At 44.6% G+C, this 22,821-nt stretch overlaps 1 protein-coding gene across 2 annotated transcripts in view; it reads left to right on the forward strand.

Annotated features, from left to right (window-relative positions):
- LOC115126175 (2-phosphoxylose phosphatase 1-like) overlaps positions 1–22,821 on the forward strand; it is a 61,790-nt gene that overhangs the window by 36,620 nt on the left and 2,349 nt on the right. For both annotated transcript variants that reach the window (XM_065024319.1, XM_065024320.1), the window contains one exon: positions 14,038–14,164. In XM_065024319.1, the coding sequence (XP_064880391.1) occupies positions 14,038–14,164 (127 nt within the window). The remainder of the gene's footprint in view (positions 1–14,037; positions 14,165–22,821) is intronic.

Raw genomic sequence — 22,821 nt, forward strand, 5'->3', positions numbered from 1 at the left:
TAGAGAGGATAAAGGGTCATGGTTAGATGATAGAGTGGATAAAGGGTCCGGGTTAGAGGATCGAGAGGATAAAGGGTCATGGTTAGAGGATAAAGGGTCCGGGTTAGAGGATAGAGAGGATAAAGGGTCAGGGTTAGAGGATAGAGAGGATAAAGGGTCAGGGTTAGAAGATAGAGAGGATAAAGGGTCATGGTTAGTTGGAGGATAGAGGATCATGGTTAGAAGATAGTGAGGATAAAGGGTTAGAGGATAGAGAGGATAAAGGGTCAGGGTTAGAGGATAGAGATGATAAAGGGTCAGGGTTAGAGGATAGAGATGATAAAGGGTCAGGGTTAGAGGATAGAGAGGATAAAGGGTCATGGTTAGAGGATAAAGGGTCATGTTTAGAGGATAGAGAGGATAAAGGGTCATGGTTAGGGGATAGAGAGGATAAAGGGTCAGGGTTAGAGGATATTGAGGATAAAGGGTCAGGGTTAGAGGATAGAGAGGATAAAGGTTCATGGTTAGTTGGACGATAGAGGATCGTGGTTAGAAGATAGAGAGGATAAAGGGTCAGGGTTAGATGAGAGAGGATAAAGGGTCAGGGTTAGAGGATAGAGAGGATAAAGGGTCATGGTTAGAGGATAAAGGGTCCGGGTTAGAGGATAGAGAGGATAAAGGGTCATGGTTAGATGATAGAGTGGATAAAGGGTCCGGGTTAGAGGATCGAGAGGATAAAGGGTCATGGTTAGAGGATAAAGGGTCCGGGTTAGAGGATAGAGAGGATAAAGGGTCACGGTTAGATGATAGAGAGGATAAAGGGTCAGAGGATAGAGAGGATAAAGGGTCCGGGTTAGAGGATAGAGATTATAAAGGGTCATGGTTAGAGGATAAAGGGTCCGGGTTAGAGGATAGAGAGGATAAAGGGTCAGGGTTAGAGGATAGAGAGGATAAAGGGTCAGGGTTAGGTGATAGAGAGGATAAAGGGTCAGAGGATAGAGCGGATAAAGGGTCATGGTTAGAGGATAGAGAGGACAAAGGGTCAGGGTTAGAGGATAGAGAGGAGAAAGGGTCAGGGTCAGAGGATAGAGAGGATAAAGGGTCATGGTTAGAGGATAGAGAGGATAAAGGGTCAGGGTTAGAGGATAGAGGGGATAAAGAGTCATGGTTAGATGATAGAGAGGATAAAGGGTCAGAGGATAGAGCGGATAAAGGGTCATGGTTAGAGGATAGAGATGATAAAGAGTCAGGGTTAGAGGATAGAGAGGATAAAGGGTCATGGTTAGAGGATAGAGAGGATAAAGGGTCATGGTTAGGGGATAGAGAGGATAAAGCATCAGGGTTAGAGAATAGAGAGGATAAAGGGTCATGGTTAGAGGATAGAGAGGACAAAGGGTCAGGGTCAGGTGATAGAGAGGATAAAGGGTCATGGTCAGGTGATAGAGAGGATAAAGGGTCATGGTTAGTTGGAGGATAGAGGATCATGGTTAGAAGATAGAGAGGATAAAGGGTCAGGGTTAGATGAGAGAGGATAAAAGGTCAGGGTTAGAGGATAGAGAGGATAAAGGGTCATGGTTAGAGGATAAAGGGTCCGGGTTAGAGGATAGAGAGGATAAAGGGTCATGGTTAGATGATAGAGAGGATAAAGGGTCCGGGTTAGAGGATAGAGAGGATAAAGGGTCATGGTTAGAGGATAAAGGGTCCGGGTTAGAGGATAGAGAGGATAAAGCGTCATGGTTAGATGATAGAGAGGATAAAGGGTCAGGGTTAGAGGATAGAGAGGATACATGTTCATGGTTAGAGGATAGAGAGGATAAAGGGTCATGGTTAGTTGGAGGATAGAGGATCATGGTTAGAGGATAAAGGGTCCGGGTTAGAGGATAGAGAGGATAAAGGGTCATGGTTAGATGATAGAGAGGATAAAGGGTCCGGGTTAGAGGATCGAGAGGATAAAGGGTCATGGTTAGAGGATAAAGGGTCCGGGTTAGGGGATAGAGAGGATAAAGGGTCATGGTTAGATGATAGAGAGGATAAAGGGTCCGGGTTAGAGGATAGAGAGGATAAAGGGTCATGGTTAGAGGATAAAGGGTCATGGTTAGAGGATAAAGGGTCAGGGTTAGAGGATAGAGAGGATAAAGCATCAGGGTTAGTGGATAGAGAGGATAAAGCGTCAGGGTTAGAGGATAGAGAGGATAAAGCGTCAGGGTTAGAGGATAAAGCGTCAGGGTTAGAGGATAGAGAGGATAAAAGTTCATGGTTAGAGGATAGAGAGGATAAAGAGGATAAAGCTTCAGGGTTAGAGGATAGAGAGGATAAAGGGTCAGGGTTAGAGGATAGAGAGGATAAAGCGTCAGGGTTAGAGGATAGAGAGGATAAAGCGTCAGGGTTAGAGGATAGAGAGGATAAAGCGTCAGGGTTAGAGGATAGAGAGGATAAAGCGTCAGGGTTAGAGGATAAAGAGGATAAAGCTTCAGGGTTAGAGGATAGAGAGGATAAAGCGTCAGGGTTAGAGGATCGAGAGGATAAAGCGTCAGGGTTAGAGGATAGAGAGGATAAAGCGTCAGGGTTAGAGGATAGAGAGGATAAAGCGTCAGGGTTAGAGGATAGAGAGGATAAAGCGTCAGGGTTAGAGAATAGAGAGGATAAAGGGTCATGGTTAGAGGATAGAGAGGACAAAGGGTCAGGGTCAGGTGATAGAGAGGATAAAGGGTCAGGGTCAGGTGATAGAGAGGATAAAGGGTCATGGTTAGTTGGAGGATAGAGGATCATGGTTAGAAGATAGAGAGGATAAAGGGTCAGGGTTAGATGAGAGAGGATAAAAGGTCAGGGTTAGAGGATAGAGAGGATAAAGGGTCATGGTTAGAGGATAAAGGGTCCGGGTTAGAGGATAGAGAGGATAAAGGGTCATGGTTAGATGATAGAGAGGATAAAGGGTTCGGGTTAGAGGATAGAGAGGATAAAGGGTCATGGTTAGAGGATAAAGGGTCCGGGTTAGAGGATAGAGAGGATAAAGCGTCATGGTTAGATGATAGAGAGGATAAAGGGTCAGGGTTAGAGGATAGAGAGGATACACGTTCATGGTTAGAGGATAGAGAGGATAAAGGGTCATGGTTAGTTGGAGGATAGAGGATCATGGTTAGAGGATAAAGGGTCCGGGTTAGAGGATAGAGAGGATAAAGGGTCATGGTTAGATGATAGAGAGGATAAAGGGTCCGGGTTAGAGGATCGAGAGGATAAAGGGTCATGGTTAGAGGATAAAGGGTCCGGGTTAGGGGATAGAGAGGATAAAGGGTCATGGTTAGATGATAGAGAGGATAAAGGGTCCGGGTTAGAGGATAGAGAGGATAAAGGGTCATGGTTAGAGGATAAAGGGTCATGGTTAGAGGATAAAGGGTCAGGGTTAGAGGATAGAGAGGATAAAGCATCAGGGTTAGTGGATAGAGAGGATAAAGGGTCATGGTTAGAGGATAGAGAGGATAAAGAGTCATGGTTAGAGGATAGAGAGGATAAAGCGTCAGGGTTAGAGGATAGAGAGGATAAAGCGTCAGGGTTAGAGGATAGAGAGGATAAAGCGTCAGGGTTAGAGGATAGAGAGGATAAAAGTTCATGGTTAGAGGATAGATAGTATAAAGGGTCATGGTTAGAGGATAGAGAGGATAAAGAGGATAAAGCTTCAGGGTTAGAGGATAGAGAGGATAAAAGTTCAGGGTTAGAGGATAGAGAGGATAAAGAGTCATGGTTAGAGGATAGAGAGGATAAAGAGGATAAAGCTTCAGGGTTAGAGGATAGAGAGGATAAAGGGTCAGGGTTAGAGGATAGAGAGGATAAAGCGTCAGGGTTAGAGGATAGAGAGGATAAAGCGTCAGGGTTAGAGGATAGAGAGGATAAAGCGTCAGGGTTAGAGGATAGAGAGGATAAAGCGTCAGGGTTAGAGGATAGAGAGGATAAAGCGTCAGGGTTAGAGGATAGAGAGGATAAAGCGTCAGGGTTAGAGGATAGAGAGGATAAAGCGTCAGGGTTAGAGGATAGAGAGGATAAAGCGTCAGGGTTAGAGGATAGAGAGGATAAAGCGTCAGGGTTAGAGGATAGAGAGGATAAAGGGTCAGGGTTAGAGGATAGAGAGGATAAAGCGTCAGGGTTAGAGGATAGAGAGGATAAAGCGTCAGGGTTAGAGGATAGAGAGGATAAAGCGTCAGGGTTAGAGGATAGAGAGCATAAAGGGTCAGGGTTAGAGGATAGAGAGGATAAAGCGTCAGGGTTAGAGGATAGAGAGGATAAAGCGTCAGGGTTAGAGGATAGAGAGGATAAAGGGTCCGGGTTAGAGAGGATAAAGGGTCATGGTTAGAGGATAAAGGGTCGGGTTGAGGATAGAGAGGATAAAGGGATGGTTGATAGAGAGGATAAAGGGTCAGAGGATAGAGAGGATAAAGGGTCATGGTTAGAGATTAGAGAGGATAAAGGGTCCAGGTTAGAGGATAAAGGGTCCGGGTTAGAGGATAGAGAGGATAAAGGGTCATGGTTAGATGATAGAGAGGATAAAATGTCAGAGGATAGAGAGGATAAAGGGTCAGGGTTAGAGGATAGAGAGGATAAAGGGTCAGGGTTAGAGGATAGAGAGGATAAAGGGTCATGGTTAGAGGATAGAGAGGATAAAGGGTCATGGTTAGAGGAAAGAGAGGATAAAGGGTCATGGTTAGAGGATAAAGGGTCCGGGTTAGAGGATAGAGAGGATAAAGCGTCATGGTTAGATGATAGAGAGGATAAAGGGTCAGGGTTAGAGGATAGAGAGGATACACGTTCATGGTTAGAGGATAGAGAGGATAAAGGGTCATGGTTAGTTGGAGGATAGAGGATCATGGTTAGAAGATAGAGAGGATAAAGGGTCAGGGTTAGATGATAGAGAGGATAAAGGGTCCGGGTTAGAGGATCGAGAGGATAAAGGGTCATGGTTAGAGGATAAAGGGTCCGGGTTAGGGGATAGAGAGGATAAAGGGTCATGGTTAGATGATAGAGAGGATAAAGGGTCCGGGTTAGAGGATAGAGAGGATAAAGGGTCATGGTTAGAGGATAAAGGGTCATGGTTAGAGGATAAAGGGTCAGGGTTAGAGGATAGAGAGGATAAAGCGTCAGGGTTAGAGGATAGAGAGGATAAAGCGTCAGGGTTAGAGGATAGAGAGGATAAAGCGTCAGGGTTAGAGGATAGAGAGGATAAAGCGTCAGGGTTAGAGGATAAAGAGGATAAAGAGGATAAAGCTTCAGGGTTAGAGGATAGAGAGGATAAAGGGTCAGGGTTAGAGGATAGAGAGGATAAAGCGTTAGGGTTAGAGGATAGAGAGGATAAAGCGTCAGGGTTAGAGGATAGAGAGGATAAAGCGTCAGGGTTAGAGGATAGAGAGGATAAAGCGTCAGGGTTAGAGGATAAAGAGGATAAAGCTTCAGGGTTAGAGGATAGAGAGGATAAAGCGTCAGGGTTAGAGGATCGAGAGGATAAAGCGTCAGGGTTAGAGGATAGAGAGGATAAAGCGTCAGGGTTAGAGGATAGAGAGGATAAAGCGTCAGGGTTAGAGGATAGAGAGGATAAAGCGTCAGGGTTAGAGGATAGAGGATAAAGCGTCAGGGTTAGAGGATAGAGAGGATAAAGCGTCAGGGTTAGAGGATAGAGAGGATAAAGCGTCAGGGTTAGAGGATAGAGAGGATAAAGCGTCAGGGTTAGAGGATAGAGAGGATAAAGGGTCAGGGTTAGAGGATAGAGAGGATAAAGCGTCAGGGTTAGAGGATAGAGAGGATAAAGCGTCAGGGTTAGAGGATAGAGAGGATAAAGCGTCAGGGTTAGAGGATAGAGAGGATAAAGCGTCAGGGTTAGAGGATAGAGAGCATAAAGGGTCAGGGTTAGAGGATAGAGAGGATAAAGCGTCAGGGTTAGAGGATAGAGAGGATAAAGCGTCAGGGTTAGAGGATAGAGAGGATAAAGCGTCAGGGTTAGAGGATAGAGAGGATAAAGGGTCCGGGTTAGAGGATAGAGAGGATAAAGGGTCATGGTTAGAGGATAAAGGGTCCGGGTTAGAGGATAGAGAGGATAAAGGGTCATGGTTAGATGATAGAGAGGATAAAGGGTCAGAGGATAGAGAGGATAAAGGGTCATGGTTAGAGATTAGAGAGGATAAAGGGTCCAGGTTAGAGGATAAAGGGTCCGGGTTAGAGGATAGAGAGGATAAAGGGTCATGGTTAGATGATAGAGAGGATAAAATGTCAGAGGATAGAGAGGATAAAGGGTCAGGGTTAGAGGATAGAGAGGATAAAGGGTCAGGGTTAGAGGATAGAGAGGATAAAGGGTCATGGTTAGAGGATAGAGAGGATAAAGGGTCATGGTTAGAGGATAGAGAGGATAAAGGGTCATGGTTAGAGGAAAGAGAGGATAAAGGGTCATGGTTAGAGGAAAGAGAGGATAAAGGGTCATGGTTAGAGGATAGAGAGGATAAAGGGTCATGGTTAGGGGATAGAGAGGATAAAGGGTCAGGGTTAGAGGATAGAGAGGATAAAGGGTCAGGGTTAGAGGATAGAGAGGATAAAGGGTCATGGTTAGTTGGAGGATAAAGGGTCAGGGTTAGAAGATAGAGAGGATAAAGGGTCCGGGTTAGAGGATAGAGAGGATAAAGGGTCCGGGTTAGAGGATAGAGAGGATAAAGGGTCATGGTTAGAGGATAAAGGGTCAGGGTTAGAGGATAGAGAGGATAAAGGGTCAGGGTTAGAGGATAGAGAGTATAAAGGGTCATGGTTAGAGGATAAAGGGTCCGGGTTAGAGGATAGAGAGGATAAAGGGTCATGGTTAGATGATAGAGAGGATAAAGGGTCAGGGTTAGAGGATAGAGAGGATAAAGGGTCATGGTTAGGGGATAGAGTGGATAAAGGCTCAGGGTTAGAGGATAGAGAGGATAAAGGGTCATGGTTAGAGGATAAAGGGTCATGGTTAGAGGATAGAGAGGATAAAAGGTCATGGTTAGAGGATAGAGAGGATAAAGGGTCAGGGTTAGAGGATAGAGAGGATAAAGGGTCATGGTTAGAGGATAGAGAGGATAAAGGGTCATGGTTAGAGGATAGAGAGTATAAAGGGTCATGGTTAGAGGATAGATAGTATAAAGGGTCATGGTTAGAGGATAGAGAGGATAAAGGGTCATGGTTAGAGGATAGATAGTATAAAGGGTCAGGGTTAGAGGATAGATAGTATAAAGGGTCAGGGTTAGAGGATAGATAGTATAAAGGGTCAGGGTTAGAGGATAGATAGTATAAAGGGTCATGGTTAGAGGATAGATAGTATAAAGGGTCATGGTTAGAGGATAGAGAGGATAAAGTGTCATGGTTAGAGGAAAGAGAGGATAAAGGGTCATGGTTAGAGGATAGAGAGGATAAAGGGTCATGGTTAGAGGATAGATAGTATAAAGGGTCAGGGTTAGAGGATAGATAGTATAAAGGGTCAGGGTTAGAGGATAGATAGTATAAAGGGTCAGGGTTAGAGGATAGATAGTATAAAGGGTCAGGGTTAGAGGATAGATAGTATAAAGGGTCATGGTTAGAGGATAGATAGTATAAAGGGTCATGGTTAGAGGATAGATAGTATAAAGGGTCATGGTTAGAGGATAGATAGTATAAAGGGTCATGGTTAGAGGATAGAGAGGATAAAGTGTCATGGTTAGAGGAAAGAGAGGATAAAGGGTCATGGTTAGAGGATAGAGAGGATAAAAGGTCATGGTTAGAGGATAGAGAGGATAAAAGGTCATGGTTAGGGGATAGAGAGGATAAAGGGTCATGGTTAGGGGATAGAGAGGATAAAGGGTCAGGGTTAGAGGATAGAGAGGATAAAGGGTCATGGTTAGAGGATAGAGAGGATAAAAGGTCATGGTTAGGGGATAGAGAGGATAAAGGGTCATGGTTAGAGGATAGAGAGGATAAAGGGTCAGGGTTAGAGGATAGAGAGGATAAAGGGTCAGGGTTAGAGGATAGAGAGGATAAAGCGTCAGGGTTAGAGGATAGAGAGGATAAAGGGTCAGGGTTAGAGGATAGAGAGGATAAAGGGTCAGGGTTAGAGGATAGAGAGGATAAAGGGTCAGGGTTAGAGGATAGAGAGGATAAAGCGTCAGGGTTAGAGGATAGAGAGGATAAAGGGTCATGGTTGGATGGTCAGGGTTAGGGGATAGAGAGGATAAAGGGTCATGGTTAGGGGATAGAGAGGATAAAGGGTCAGGGTTAGAGGATAGAGAGGATAAAGGGTCAGGGTTAGAGGATAGAGAGGATAAAGGGTCATGGTTAGAGGATAGAGAGGATAAAGGGTCATGGTTAGAGGATAAAGGGTCATGGTTAGAGGATAGAGAGGATAAAAGGTCATGGTTAGAGGATAGAGAGGATAAAGGGTCATGGTTAGAGGATAGAGAGGATAAAGGGTCATGGTTAGAGGATAGATAGTATAAAGGGTCATGGTTAGAGGATAGAGAGGATAAAGGGTCATGGTTAGAGGATAGATAGTATAAAGGGTCATGGTTAGAGGAAAGAGAGGATAAAGGGTCATGGTTAGAGGATAGAGAGGATAAAGGGTCATGGTTAGAGGATAGAGAGGATAAAGGGTCATGGTTAGGGGATAGAGAGGATAAAGGGTCAGGGTTAGAGGATAGAGAGGATAAAGGGTCAGGGTTAGAGGATAGAGAGGATAAAGGGTCATGGTTAGTTGGAGGATAAAGGGTCAGGGTTAGAGGATAGAGAGGATAAAGGGTCAGGGTTAGAGGATAGAGAGTATAAAGGGTCATGGTTAGAGGATAAAGGGTCATGGTTAGAGGATAGAGAGGATAAAGGCTCAGGGTTAGAGGATAGAGAGGATAAAGGGTCAGGGTTAGAGGATAGAGAGGATAAAGGGTCATGGTTAGTTGGAGGATAGAGGATCATGGTTAGAGGATAGAGAGGATAAAGGGTCAGGGTTAGAGGATAGAGAGTATAAAGGGTCATGGTTAGAGGATAAAGGGTCATGGTTAGAGGATAGAGAGGATAAAGGGTCAGGGTTAGAGGATAGAGAGGATAAAGGGTCATGGTTAGAGGATAGAGAGGATAAAGGGTCATGGTTAGAGGATAGAGAGTATAAAGGGTCATGGTTAGAGGATAGATAGTATAAAGGGTCATGGTTAGAGGATAGAGAGGATAAAGGGTCATGGTTAGAGGATAGATAGTATAAAGGGTCATGGTTAGAGGAAAGAGAGGATAAAGGGTCATGGTTAGAGGATAGAGAGGATAAAGGGTCATGGTTAGAGGATAGAGAGGATAAAGTGTCATGGTTAGAGGAAAGAGAGGATAAAGGGTCATGGTTAGAGGATAGAGAGGATAAAAGGTCATGGTTAGAGGATAGAGAGGATAAAAGGTCATGGTTAGGGGATAGAGAGGATAAAGGGTCATGGTTAGGGGATAAAGAGGATAAAGGGTCAGGGTTAGAGGATAGAGAGGATAAAGGGTCATGGTTAGAGGATAGAGAGGATAAAAGGTCATGGTTAGGGGATAGAGAGGATAAAGGGTCATGGTTAGAGGATAGAGAGGATAAAGGGTCAGGGTTAGAGGATAGAGAGGATAAAGGGTCAGGGTTAGAGGATAGAGAGGATAAAGCGTCAGGGTTAGAGGATAGAGAGGATAAAGGGTCAGGGTTAGAGGATAGAGAGGATAAAGGGTCAGGGTTAGAGGATAGAGAGGATAAAGGGTCAGGGTTAGAGGATAGAGAGGATAAAGCGTCAGGGTTAGAGGATAGAGAGGATAAAGGGTCATGGTTGGAGGGTCAGGGTTAGGGGATAGAGAGGATAAAGGGTCATGGTTAGGGGATAGAGAGGATAAAGGGTCATGGTTAGGGGATAGAGAGGATAAAGGGTCAGGGTTAGAGGATAGAGAGGATAAAGGGTCATGGTTAGTTGGAGGATAGAGGATCATGGTTAGAAGATAGAGAGGATAAAGGGTCAGGGTTCGAGGATAGAGAGTATAAAGGGTCATGGTTAGAGGATAGAGAGGATAAAAGGTCATGGTTAGAGGATAGAGAGGATAAAGGGTCATGGTTAGAGGATAGAGAGGATAAAGGGTCATGGTTAGAGGATAGAGAGGATAAAGGGTCATGGTTAGAGGATAGATAGTATAAAGGGTCATGGTTAGAGGAAAGAGAGGATAAAGGGTCATGGTTAGAGGATAGAGAGGATAAAGGGTCATGGTTAGAGGATAGAGAGGATAAAGTGTCATGGTTAGAGGATAGAGAGGATAAAGGGTCATGGTTAGAGGATTGAGAGGATAAAAGGTCATGGTTAGAGGATAGAGAGGATAAAAGGTCATGGTTAGGGGATAGAGAGGATAAAGGGTCATGGTTAGGGGATAGAGAGGATAAAGGGTCAGGGTTAGAGGATAGAGAGGATAAAGGGTCATGGTTAGAGGATAGAGAGGATAAAAGGTCATGGTTAGGGGATAGAGAGGATAAAGGGTCATGGTTAGAGGATAGAGAGGATAAAGGGTCAGGGTTAGAGGATAGAGAGGATAAAGGGTCAGGGTTAGAGGATAGAGAGGATAAAGCGTCAGGGTTAGAGGATAGAGAGGATAAAGGGTCAGGGTTAGAGGATAGAGAGGATAAAGGGTCAGGGTTAGAGGATAGAGAGGATAAAGCGTCAGGGTTAGAGGATAGAGAGGATAAAGGGTCATGGTTGGAGGGTCAGGGTTAGGGGATAGAGAGGATAAAGGGTCATGGTTAGGGGATAGAGAGGATAAAGGGTCAGGGTTAGAGGATAGAGAGGAGAAAGGGTCAGGGTTAGAGGATAGAGAGGATAAAGGGTCATGGTTAGAGGATAGAGAGGATAAAGGGTCATGGTTAGAGGATAGAGAGGATAAAAGGTCATGGTTAGGGGATAGAGAGGATAAAGGGTCAGGGTTAGAGGATAGAGGGTCATGGTTAGAGGAAAGAGAGGATAAAGGGTCATGGTTAGAGGATAGAGAGGATAAAGGGTCATGGTTAGAGGATAGAGAGTATAAAGGGTCATGGTTAGAGGATAGATAGTATAAAGGGTCATGGTTAGAGGATAGAGAGGATAAACGGTCATGGTTAGAGGATAGAGAGGATAAAGGGTCAGGGTTAGAGGATAGAGAGGATAAAGGGTCATGGTTAGAGGATAGAGAGGATAAAGCGTCAGGGTTAGAGGATAGAGAGGATAAAGGGTAAGGGTTAGAGGATAGAGAGGATAAAGGGTCAGGGTTAGAGGATAGAGAGGATAAAGGGTCATGGTTGGAGGGTCAGGGTTAGGGGATAGAGAGGATAAAGGGTCATGGTTAGGGGATAGAGAGGATAAAGGGTCAGGGTTAGAGGATAGAGAGGATAAAGGGTCAGGGTTAGAGGATAGAGAGGATAAAGGGTCAGGGTTAGAGGATAGAGAGGATAAAGGGTCAGGGTTAGAGGATAGAGAGGAGAAAGGGTCAGGGTTAGAGGATAGAGAGGATAAAGGGTCAGAGGATAGAGAGGATAAAGGGTCATTGTTAGATGATAGAGAGGATAAAGGGTCATGGTTAGGGGATAGAGAGGATAAAGGGTCAGGGTTAGGGGATAGAGAGGATAAAGGGTCAGGGTTAGAGGATAGAGAGGATAAAGGGTCATGGTTAGTTGGAGGATAGAGAGGATAAAGGGTTAGAGGATAGAGAGGATAAAGGGTCAGGGTTAGAGGATAGAGAGGATAAAGGGTCATGGTTAGAGGATAGAGAGGATAAAAGGTCATGGTTAGAGGATAGAGAGGATAAAAGGTCATGGTTAGGGGATAGAGAGGATAAAGGGTCAGGGTTAGAGGATAGAGGGTCATGGTTAGAGGAAAGAGAGGATAAAGGGTCATGGTTAGAGGATAGAGAGGATAAAGGGTCATGGTTAGAGGATAGAGAGGATAAAGTGTCATGGTTAGAGGAAAGAGAGGATAAAGGGTCATGGTTAGAGGATAGAGCGGATAAAAGGTCATGGTTAGAGGATAGAGAGGATAAAGGGTCATGGTTAGAGGATAGAGAGGATAAAGTGTCATGGTTAGAGGAAAGAGAGGATAAAGGGTCATGGTTAGAGGATAGAGAGGATAAAGGGTCATGGTTAGAGGATAGAGAGGATAAAGTGTCATGGTTAGAGGAAAGAGAGGATAAAGGGTCATGGTTAGAGGATAGAGAGGATAAAGGGTCATGGTTAGAGGATAGATAGTATAAAGGGTCATGGTTAGAGGATAGAGAGGATAAAGGGTCATGGTTAGAGGATAGATGGTATAAAGGGTCATGGTTAGAGGAAAGAGAGGATAAAGGGTCATGGTTAGAGGATAGAGAGGATAAAGGGTCATGGTTAGAGGATAGAGAGGATAAAGGGTCATGGTTAGAGGATAGAGAGGATAAAGGGTCATGGTTAGAGGATAGAGAGGATAAAGTGTCATGGTTAGAGGATAGAGAGGATAAAGGGTCATGGTTAGAGGATAGAGAGGATAAAAGGTCATGGTTAGAGGATAGAGAGGATAAAAGGTCATGGTTAGGGGATAGAGAGGATAAAGCGTCAGGGTTAGAGGATAGAGAGGATAAAGCGTCAGGGTTAGAGGATAGAGAGGATAAAGGGTCAGGGTTAGAGGATAAAGAGGATAAAAGGTCATGGTTAGAGGATAGAGAGGATAAAAGGTCATGGTTAGGGGATAGAGAGGATAAAGCGTCAGGGTTAGAGGATAGAGAGGATAAAGCGTCAGGGTTAGAGGATAGAGAGGATAAAGGGTCAGGGTTAGAGGATAGAGGATAAAGGGTCAGGGTTAGAGGATAGAGGATAGAGAGGATAAAGCGTCAGGGTTAGAGGATAGAGAGGATAAAGGGTCAGGGTTAGAGGATAGAGGATAGAGAGGATAAAGCGTCAGGGTTAGAGGATAGAGAGGATAAAGGGTCAGGGTTAGAGGATAGAGAGGATAAAGCGTCAGGGTTAGAGGATAGAGAGGATAAAGGGTCAGGGTTAGAGGATAGAGAGGATAAAGGGTCAGGGTTAGGGGATAGAGAGGATAAAGGGTCAGGGTTAGGGGATAGAGAGGATAAAGGGTCAGGGTTAGAGGATAGAGAGGATAAAGGGTCAGGGTTAGAGGATAGAGAGGATAAAGGGTCAGGGTTAGAGGATAGAGAGGATAAATGGTCAGGGTTAGAGGATAGAGGATAAAGGGTCAGGGTTAGAGGATAGAGAGGATAAAGGGTCAGGGTTAGAGGATAGAGAGGATAAAGGGTCAGGGTTAGAGGATAGAGAGGATAAAGGGTCATGGTTGGAGGGTCAGGGTTAGGGGATAGAGAGGATAAAGGGTCATGGTTAGGGGATAGAGAGGATAAAGGGTCAGGGTTAGAGGATAGAGAGGATAAAGGGTCATGGTTGGAGGGTCAGGGTTAGGGGATAGAGAGGATAAAGGGTCATGGTTAGGGGATAGAGAGGATAAAGGGTCAGGGTTAGAGGATAGAGAGGATAAAGGGTCAGAGGATAGAGAGCCATGGTAAAAATGTTTTATCGAAATTGAAAACTATTATTATTTTTTTAATAGTTGATCCGAAACCTTCTGCACAGGCCAGAAGACTCCAGGCCACTGTGGTCTCGAAGAACATCTGACTGCTTAAATGGTTGGTCTCTCAGTCAGTCAGGACAGTACTATAGTCTTTATTCAAACCATGCACTCTCACAAACTCATGACAGCAACACTTCATATCAATCAGTATTGGAGTTACTTGTATCACATACTACTACAAGGTTATCTGTAAACCAAGAATGTATTTTATTATAAATCATCACTATTACTACCGTAACTAGCCTTACTATGACAGCTACAACCACTACTACTTCTATGATGATGGTGATGATGGTGATGTTGGTGATGGTGATGATGTTGATGTTGATGGTGGTGATGATGATGGTGGTGATGGTGGTGATGATGAGGATGTTGATGATGGTGATGGTGTTGATGATGGTGGTGATGATGATGATGATGGTGGTGATGATGGTGATGATGATGATGAATGTGTGGTCCTCTCCCCTCCCAGGACACAGCCCTGTGGACTACAAGCTGCTGTCTGTCCAGGTGATGATTCGCCATGGCGACCGTTACCCCCTTTACGCCATCCCCAAAACCAAGCGGCCTGCCATCGACTGCACCCTGTCCCCAAAGAGGTGAGAGCTATGCCCACTGACTGAACATCCAGTGATGATGCAACAAATAGTCTCTCGTTTCCTATTATTCATTGATGAAGGCCTTCTGTTAAATAAAGAAGTCCTCCTGAATGAACTGGAGGCTGCTGTAAATGTTAGCTCTTCCCTCCAGCTCCACAGTTTCCATTACATCATTTGATCATTAGATAATTACATCATTACATCATTAGAGCATTAGAGTATTAGATAATTACATCATTACATCATTAGAGCATTAGATAATTACATCATTACATCATTAGAGTATTAGATAATTACATCATTAGAGCATTAGATCATTACATCATTAGAGCATTAGATAATTACATCATTACATCATTAGAGTATTAGATAATTACATCATTACATCATTAGAGCATTAGATCATTACATCATTACATCATTAGAGTATTAGATAATTACATCATTACATCATTAGAGCATTACATCATTACATCATTAGAGCATTAGATCATTACATCATTAGAGCATTAGATAATTACATCATTACATCATTAGAGCATTAGATCATTACATCATTAGAGCATTAGATAATTACATCATTACATCATTAGAGCATTAGATCATTACATCATTAGAGCATTAGATCATTACATCATTACATCATTAGAGCATTAGATCATTAGAGCATTAGAGCATTAGATCATTACATCATTAGAGCATTAGATCATTACATCATTACATCATTAGATCATTACATCATTACATCATTAGAGTATTAGATAATTACATCATTACATCATTAGAGCATTAGATAATTACATCATTACATCATTAGAGCATTAGATCATTACATCATTACATCATTAGAGTATTAGATAATTACATCATTACATCATTAGAGCATTAGATCATTACATCATTAGAGTATTAGATAATTACATCATTACATCATTAGAGCATTAGATAATTACATCATTACATCATTAGAGCATTAGATCATTACATCATTAGAGCATTAGATCATTACATCATTAGAGCATTAGATAATTACATTACATCATTAGAGCATTAGATCATTACATCATTAGAGTATTAGATAATTACATCATTACATCATTAGAGCATTAGATAATTACATTACATCATTAGAGCATTAGATCATTACATCATTACATCATTAGATCATTAGATAATTACATTACATCATTAGAGCATTAGATCATTACATCATTAGAGCATTAGATAATTACATCATTACATCATTAGAGCATTAGATAATTACATTACATCATTAGAGCATTAGATCATTACATCATTACATCATTAGAGTATTAGATCATTAGATTAGATCAAATGCAGTTTTGACTGCAGCCAGAAAATGATACCACTTTGTCTTGTGAAATTACCCCCCGTCTTTTGAAGAGTTTCTGGTTAGCATGTCGGTGGAAAACTTAAGCAATAATTGCTATAAAGAAGAGAAAAGGAGCTGTTGTTGTTAGTCAAAGTGATTAACCATGGTTATGCAGTGTGTGATGTGGAGCTACAAGATGTTCAGTCTGACTGTGTTAGATGTAGTGCTCCCTCCGGGGTTAGAGCTGAGATGTGTTTGCTATGTAATTATCAAGAGTGTCAGGGAGGTGCATGTCCTGCCTGGGGCCACATATTCACTTTCAATGGCACCTAGGAGCATCAGGACATTGTTGACTGTCCAACAGTCATTCTGTCTCTCCATTTTACTTTTATCACTCTCATTTTGTCACTGTGGTGTTGTGTTTGCTGTTCTGCTGCCACTCTCTGGTGCAGATGGATACACACACACACACAAACACACACAGACACACACACAGACACACAGACACACACAGACACACACATACACACACACAGACAGACACACACACACACACACACACACACACACAAGGTTTTGCTGCCTCTTATCTCACTTGATTTGAAAAACACGATTTTCCATGCTGCTGTGAAGAAGCAATACAGTCTCTGTCAGAAATACTCTCCACTGAGAAATGACTTAGCACATGATGTGTGGAGTATTTCTGACAAACATTTTGATATCCTCTCTCTTTTTCATGTTCTCATCTTCCCATATCATTTTCTATCTCTGTGTACAACTGTATCTCTGCCTCATCATGCAGATGGCAGTTTCTGATAACATATTATTTATAGAGAGGGAAGTCATTTCTGTGGCTCTTGCTGCACATTCTCAAAAGCAAAGATCAGGGCAGGAAGGGCTCTTTCAGACCTGGCTTCCCTCAGTCAAAAGTGTGTGTGAAAAGAGTGTGCGTGAGAGAGATTGTTTGTGTGTGTGAGGGCACTTGGGTTCTATCTACTTTGATTGGCACAACAGAGTGATCCCCGGTGACTTCATTCTAAACAGATGGCTGATAAATTCCTCCCCAATCCTCTTTTTGGGATATCTTAGTCTCTGGCCATTTGCAAATTCAACATGGGCATTTCATTCTGAGCTGATGGGTCTTGCAGAGGAAGAGTCAGTAATCTGAGTCATCTGTGGCCACTGGGCCTGGCCTTCACAGAGCTGAGAGGACTGGTGAATGTCTGCTATGAATCTTCACTAATGTTTGGCATGTCACAAGAAGGCATAACCCAAATCACAGGAGGTTGGTGGCACCTTATTTGGGCTCGTTGTAATGACTGGAGTGGAATCAGTGGAATGGTATGAAATACATCAAACAAGGTTTCCATGTGTTTGATGCCATTCCATTTACTCTGTTCCAGCCATTATTATGAGCCATCCTCCCCTCAGCAGCCTCCTGTGACTCAAACCCACATGAGCGCTCGTGCATTCTGAGTTTGTGTCTGTACTCGCGCTCTCTCTCTCTGCCTTTCTGTCTCTCTCCCTCTTTCCCCCAGTGCACCTCTCTCTCTGACCAGTATTCACTGCCATCTGGCTCTCAGCACCGACATTCCACTCCAAGTTAGAGCTGAAAGGAGCGAGGGAGGAGAGAGAGAGAAATGGATAGATGCAAGGCGACACAGCCAAGCGGAGAGAGTGGGAAGGATTCATGGAGAGAAAACAAGAGTGTGAGACAGAGAGAGAGTGAGGGATGAAGGTAGACTTGGGGATGTTGAACTGTGGACCTCCTGAGAGAAGATCTTTGTTTTGCTGGAGCTGCAATAAATCAAATCAAATGTTATTGGTCACATACACATGGTTAGCAGATGTTAATGTGAGTGTAGTGAAATGCTTGTGCTTCTAGTTCCGACAGTGCAGTAATATCTAACAATTCCCCAACAACTACCTAATACACACAAATCTAAAGGGAGGAATACGAATTTGTACATATAAACTACCGTTCAAAAGTTTGGGGTCACATATCCTTGTTTTTTAAAGAAAAGCACATTTTTTGTCCATTAAAATAAAATAGATCAGAAATACAGTGTAGACATTGTTAATGTTGTAAATGACTGACTATTGTAGCTGGAAACGGCTGATTCTTAATAGAATATGTGTACAGAGGCCCATTATCAGCAACCATCACTCCTGTGTTCCAATGGCACGCTGTGTTAGCTAATCCAAGATTATGATTTTAAAAGGCTAATTGATCATTAAAAACAACTTTTGCAATTATGTTATCACAGCTGAAAACTGTTGTTCTTATTACACACACAAACAATCTCTCTCACGCACACTCTTTTCACACACACTTTTGACTGAGGGAAGCCAGGTCTGAAAGAGCCCTTCCTGCCCTGATCTTTGCTTTTGAGAATGTGCAGCAAGAGCCACAGCAATGACTTCCCTCTCTATAAATAATATGTTATCAGAAACTGCCATAAGCAATAAAACTGGTCTTTAGACTAGTTGAGTATCTGGAGCATCAGCATTTGTGGGTTTGATTACAGGCTCAAAATAGCCAGAAACAAAGAACTTTCTTCAGAAACTCATCAGTCTATTCTTGTTCTGAGAAATGAAGGTGATTCTTGGAGAGCTGTAGCGCCGAGCTGGCACAGGACGTGCAGGGCTAGGGAGGCGCACAGGAGGCCTGGTGCATGGGGCTGGCACAGTCTTCACCAGACGGCTAGCACGCACCTCAGGGCGAGTATGGAGAGCTGACTCAGGTGACATCAAATCCCGGACACGCTCCGTTTGGCGGATGTCGTGCCTCATGCACCAACACAGCAACTCCCTCATAACTCTCTCCTCCAATCTCCCCATTAACTCTTTCACTGTCTCTGCTTCGCTCCCTTCGCTCACCTCCAATTCCACCCCGACTGGCTCTGGTTCCATCCTCGGCTCCTTACGGTAAGCACGGGGAGTTGGCTCAGGTCTGAATCCTGACTCTGCCACACTCCCCGTGTGCCCCCCCAATTTTTTGAGGGGCTGCCTCTCGGGCTTCCTTGCCAGCCGTGCCAACTCCTCATAGTGTTTCCGCTCAGCCTTAGCTGCCTCCAGTTCCTCCTGTGGACGGCGATACTCCCCAGCCTGTGCCCAGGGTCCCTTGCCTTCCAGTATCTCCTCCCATGTCCATTTCTCCAGATAGCGCTGCTCCTCCTTACCATGCTGCTTGGTCCTTTGGTGGTGGGTAGTTCTGTAACGGCCGTTGGTGGAAGAAGGTGAGGACCAATGCGCAGCGTGTACGTGATCGTCATTTTAATGGTAAAGCTGAACACTAAACAACAAACGAACAACCGAAACAGCTCCGTCAGGTGCAAAACACACTAAACAGAAAATAACTACCCACACCACACAGGTGGGAAAAGGCTACCTAAGTATGGTTCTCAATCAGAGACAACGATAGACAGCTGCCTCTGATTGAGAACCACACCCGGCCAAACACCAAAGGATAACAAAACATAGAAAATGTACATAGAATGCCCACCCTAGTCACACCCTGACCTAACCAAAATAGAGAATAAAAGCCTCTCTATGGCCAAGTCGTGACACTCTATGTAGGCAGCAGCCTCTCTGAGTTAGTGATTGCTGTTTAGCAGTCTGATGGCCTTCAACAGTATGTTATATTTCACAAACTGTTTTTCAGTCTCTCGGTCCCAACTTTGATGCACCTGTACTGACCTCGCCTTCTTGATGATAGCGGGGTGAACAGTCAGTGGCTCGGGTGGTTGTTGTCCTTGATGATCTTTTTGGCCTTCCTGTGATATTGGGTGCTGTAGGTGTCCTGGAGGGCAGGTAGTTTGCCCCCGGTATTGCGTTGTGCAGACCGCACCACTGTCTGGAGAGCCTTGCGCTTGAGGGCGGTGCAGTTGCTGTACCAGCCGGCGATACAGCCCAACAGGCTGTAAAAGTTTGTCAGGCCAAATTTCTTCAGCCTCCTGAGATTGAAGAGGCACTGTTTCACCTTCTTTATCACACTGTCTGTGTGGGTGGACCATTTCAGTTTGTCTGTGATGTGTACTCCGAGTAACTTAAAACTTTCCACCTTCTCCACTACTGTCCCTTCAATGTGGATAGGAGGGTGCTTCCTCTGCTGTTTCCTGAAGTCCAAGATCATCTCCTTTGTTTTGTTGACGTTGAGTGAGAGGTTGTTTTCCTGAGTGCCCTCAATAGATACAGCAGACGTGTGTTTGAGCAGGCTGTTTTGTCTCTGGGGTGTGTGTGGATTATGTGTGTGTGCTTGGGAGAGAGAGATTTACATTTATAAAGGTCTACAATCTGGGTCTGTTTTTATTCTGACCAGTGTGTAATTATGGGGATCTATTCTGCACTAGCATATGGGTTATAGGCAGGATCCTAGGGGACTGTTCGAGTGTGTGTCTGCATGTAATTCCCCATAGCTGGCACGAGCATGCCAAGTCGACCCACTGTCTCTGTCTGTCTGCGGTCTCTCCAGCTGGAAACTATTCCCCCTCTTTAGTCTCTCTCTCTCTCTCTCTCTCTCTCTCTCTCTCTCTCTCTCTCTCTCTCTCTCTCTCATTGGAGGCGTTCAGTCTCTCTCTCTCTCTCTCTTCCTCTCTTCCTCTCATTGGAGGCGTTCAGTCGCTCTCTCTCTCTCTCTCTCTCTCTCTCTCTCTCTCTCTCTCTCTCTCTCTCTCTCTCTCTCTCTCTCTCTCTCTCTCTCTCGTCAATAGAATAGAAGAATGTTAAATCTAACACCAGCATAAAGCATCATTATTTAGAGACTGGAGCTGCCTGGCAAACGTTGGTTAGAGACTGGAGCTGCCTGGCCAATGTTAGATAGAGACTGGAGCTGCCTGGCAAACGTTGGTTAGAGACTGGAGCTGCCTGGCCAATGTTATTTAGAGACTGGAGCTGCCTGGCAAACGTTAGTTAGAGACTAGAGCTGCCTGGCAAATGTTAGTTAGAGACTGGAGCTGCCTGGCAAACGTTAGTTAGAGACTGGAGCTGCCTGGCCAACGTTAGTTAGAGACTGGAGCTGCCTGGCAAACGTTAGTTAGAGACTGGAGCTGCCTGGCAAACGTTAGTTAGAGACTGGAGCTGCCTGGCAAACGTTAGTTAGAGACTGGAGCTGCCTGGCAAACGTTATTTAGAGACTGGAGCTGCCTGGCTACGTTAGTTAGAGACTGGAGCTGCCTGGCAAACGTTATTTAGAGACTGGAGCTGCCTGGCAAACGTTATTTAGAGACTGGAGCTGCCTGGCAAACGTTAGTTAGAGACTGGAGCTGCCTGGCAAATGTTAGTTAGAGACTGGAGCTGCCTGGCAAACGTTAGTTAGAGACTGGAGCTGCCCGGCCAACGTTAGTTAGAGACTGGAGCTGCCCGGCAAACGTTAGTTAGAGACTGGAGCTGCCCGGCAAACGTTAGTTAGAGACTGGAGCTGCCCGGCAAACGTTATTTAGAGACTGGAGCTGCCCGGCAAACGTTAGTTAGAGACTGGAGCTGCCCGGCAAACGTTAGTTAGAGACTGGAGCTGCCCGGCAAACGTTAGTTAGAGACTGGAGCTGCCCGGCAAACGTTATTTAGAGACTGGAGCTGCCTGGCCAATGTTAGTTAGAGACTGGAGCTGCCTGGCCAATGTTAGTTAGAGACTGGAGCTGCCTGGCAAACGTTATTTAGAGACTGGAGCTGCCTGGCAAACGTTATTTAGAGACTGGAGCTGCCTGGCAAACGTTAGTTAGAGACTGGAGCTGCCTGGCAAACGTTAGTTAGAGACTGGAGCTGCCTGGCAAACGTTATTTAGAGACTGGAGCTGCCTGGCAAATGTTAGTTAGAGACTGGAGCTGCCTGGCAAACGTTAGTTAGAGACTGGAGCTGCCTGGCCAATGTTAGTTAGAGACTGGAGCTGCCTGGCAAACGTTAGTTAGAGACTGGAGCTGCCTGGCAAATGTTATTTAGAGCCTGGAGCTGCCTGGCAAACGTTAGTTAGAGACTGGAGCTGCCTGGCAAACGTTAGTTAGAGACTGGAGCTGCCTGGCAAATGTTAGTTAGAGACTGGAGCTGCCTGCTGAATGTTAGAGATGGGCTGCTTGGCAAACGGGATTTCATGACGTAATACTATTCTGTGGTGGAAGGCATAGATTTAGGGTCAATGTTTCAACCAATCATGACAAACCATGTCGAATCTGAGACTAATGATAGGATGTGATGTGGTTTTGGATGATGTCTCAGAACTGGATTGTTATGGAAACCAGTGTCCCTGTGTGTGTGTGTGCATGCTCATGTATGTGTGTGTGTGTGCGTGCTCATGTATGTGTGTGTGTGTGCGTGCTCATGTATGTGTGTGTGTGTGCGTGCTCATGTATGTATGTGTGTGTGCATGCTCATGTATGTGTGTGTGTGCGTGCTCATGTATGTGTGTGTGTGTGCGTGCTCATGTATGTGTGTGTGTGCGCCCTCATGTATGTGTGTGTGTGCGTGCTCATGTATGTGTGTGTGTGCGTGTGTGCGTGCTCATGTATGTGTGTGTGTGCGTGCTCATGTATGTGTGTGTGTGCGTGCTCATGTATGTGTGTGTGTGCGTGCTCATGTATGTGTGTGTGTGCGTGCTCATGTATGTGTGTGTGTGCGTGCTCATGTATGTGTGTGTGTGCGTGCTCATGTATGTGTGTGTGTGCGTGCTCGTGTATGTGTGTGTGTGCGTGCTCGTGTATGTGTGTGTGTGCGTGCTCGTGTATGTGTGTGTGTGCGTGCTCGTGTATGTGTGTGTGTGCGTGCTCGTGTATGTGTGTGTGTGCGTGCTCGTGTATGTGTGTGTGTGCGTGCTCGTGTATGTGTGTGTGTGCGTGCTCGTGTATGTGTGTGTGTGCGTGCTCATGTATGTGTGTGTGTGCGTGCTCGTGTGTACCGTTGAACCTGCCACCCCATAAATAATCTTTCATCTGTAAAACTATGGTGCGGTTGAGCTGCAGCTCCCAGATTTGATATATTAAACTGTAATCCTCTATCATCTCTAATCGTTTAGATCTTTGACTGATCATCCCCTGCCCTGACTGTACACTGACCTCACTGTGAGGTAAAGATGATGCTCTTGTCTCTGTAGCCATGTCCCTGCTGATTGTGTTTATATAGCCCTCATACTCTATCTACCACACATCGAACTAGGCTCAGTCAGTGTTGTGTTAGACAGCTCCCTGGTGGTAGAGACATAACAGTGCAAGACTGCATACTACTTTAACTCTAGTTTTCACCCCATACAAAGGGTTCTTTCCTTCCACATGTCACATATTAATCATGTCACTTAACACCCCCCTCTCATCTCTCTCCCCCTTCCAGGAAGCCCTCC

This window comes from Oncorhynchus nerka, linkage group LG11, assembly GCF_034236695.1.
Source record: "Oncorhynchus nerka isolate Pitt River linkage group LG11, Oner_Uvic_2.0, whole genome shotgun sequence".
Lineage (NCBI taxonomy): Eukaryota > Metazoa > Chordata > Actinopteri > Salmoniformes > Salmonidae > Oncorhynchus > Oncorhynchus nerka.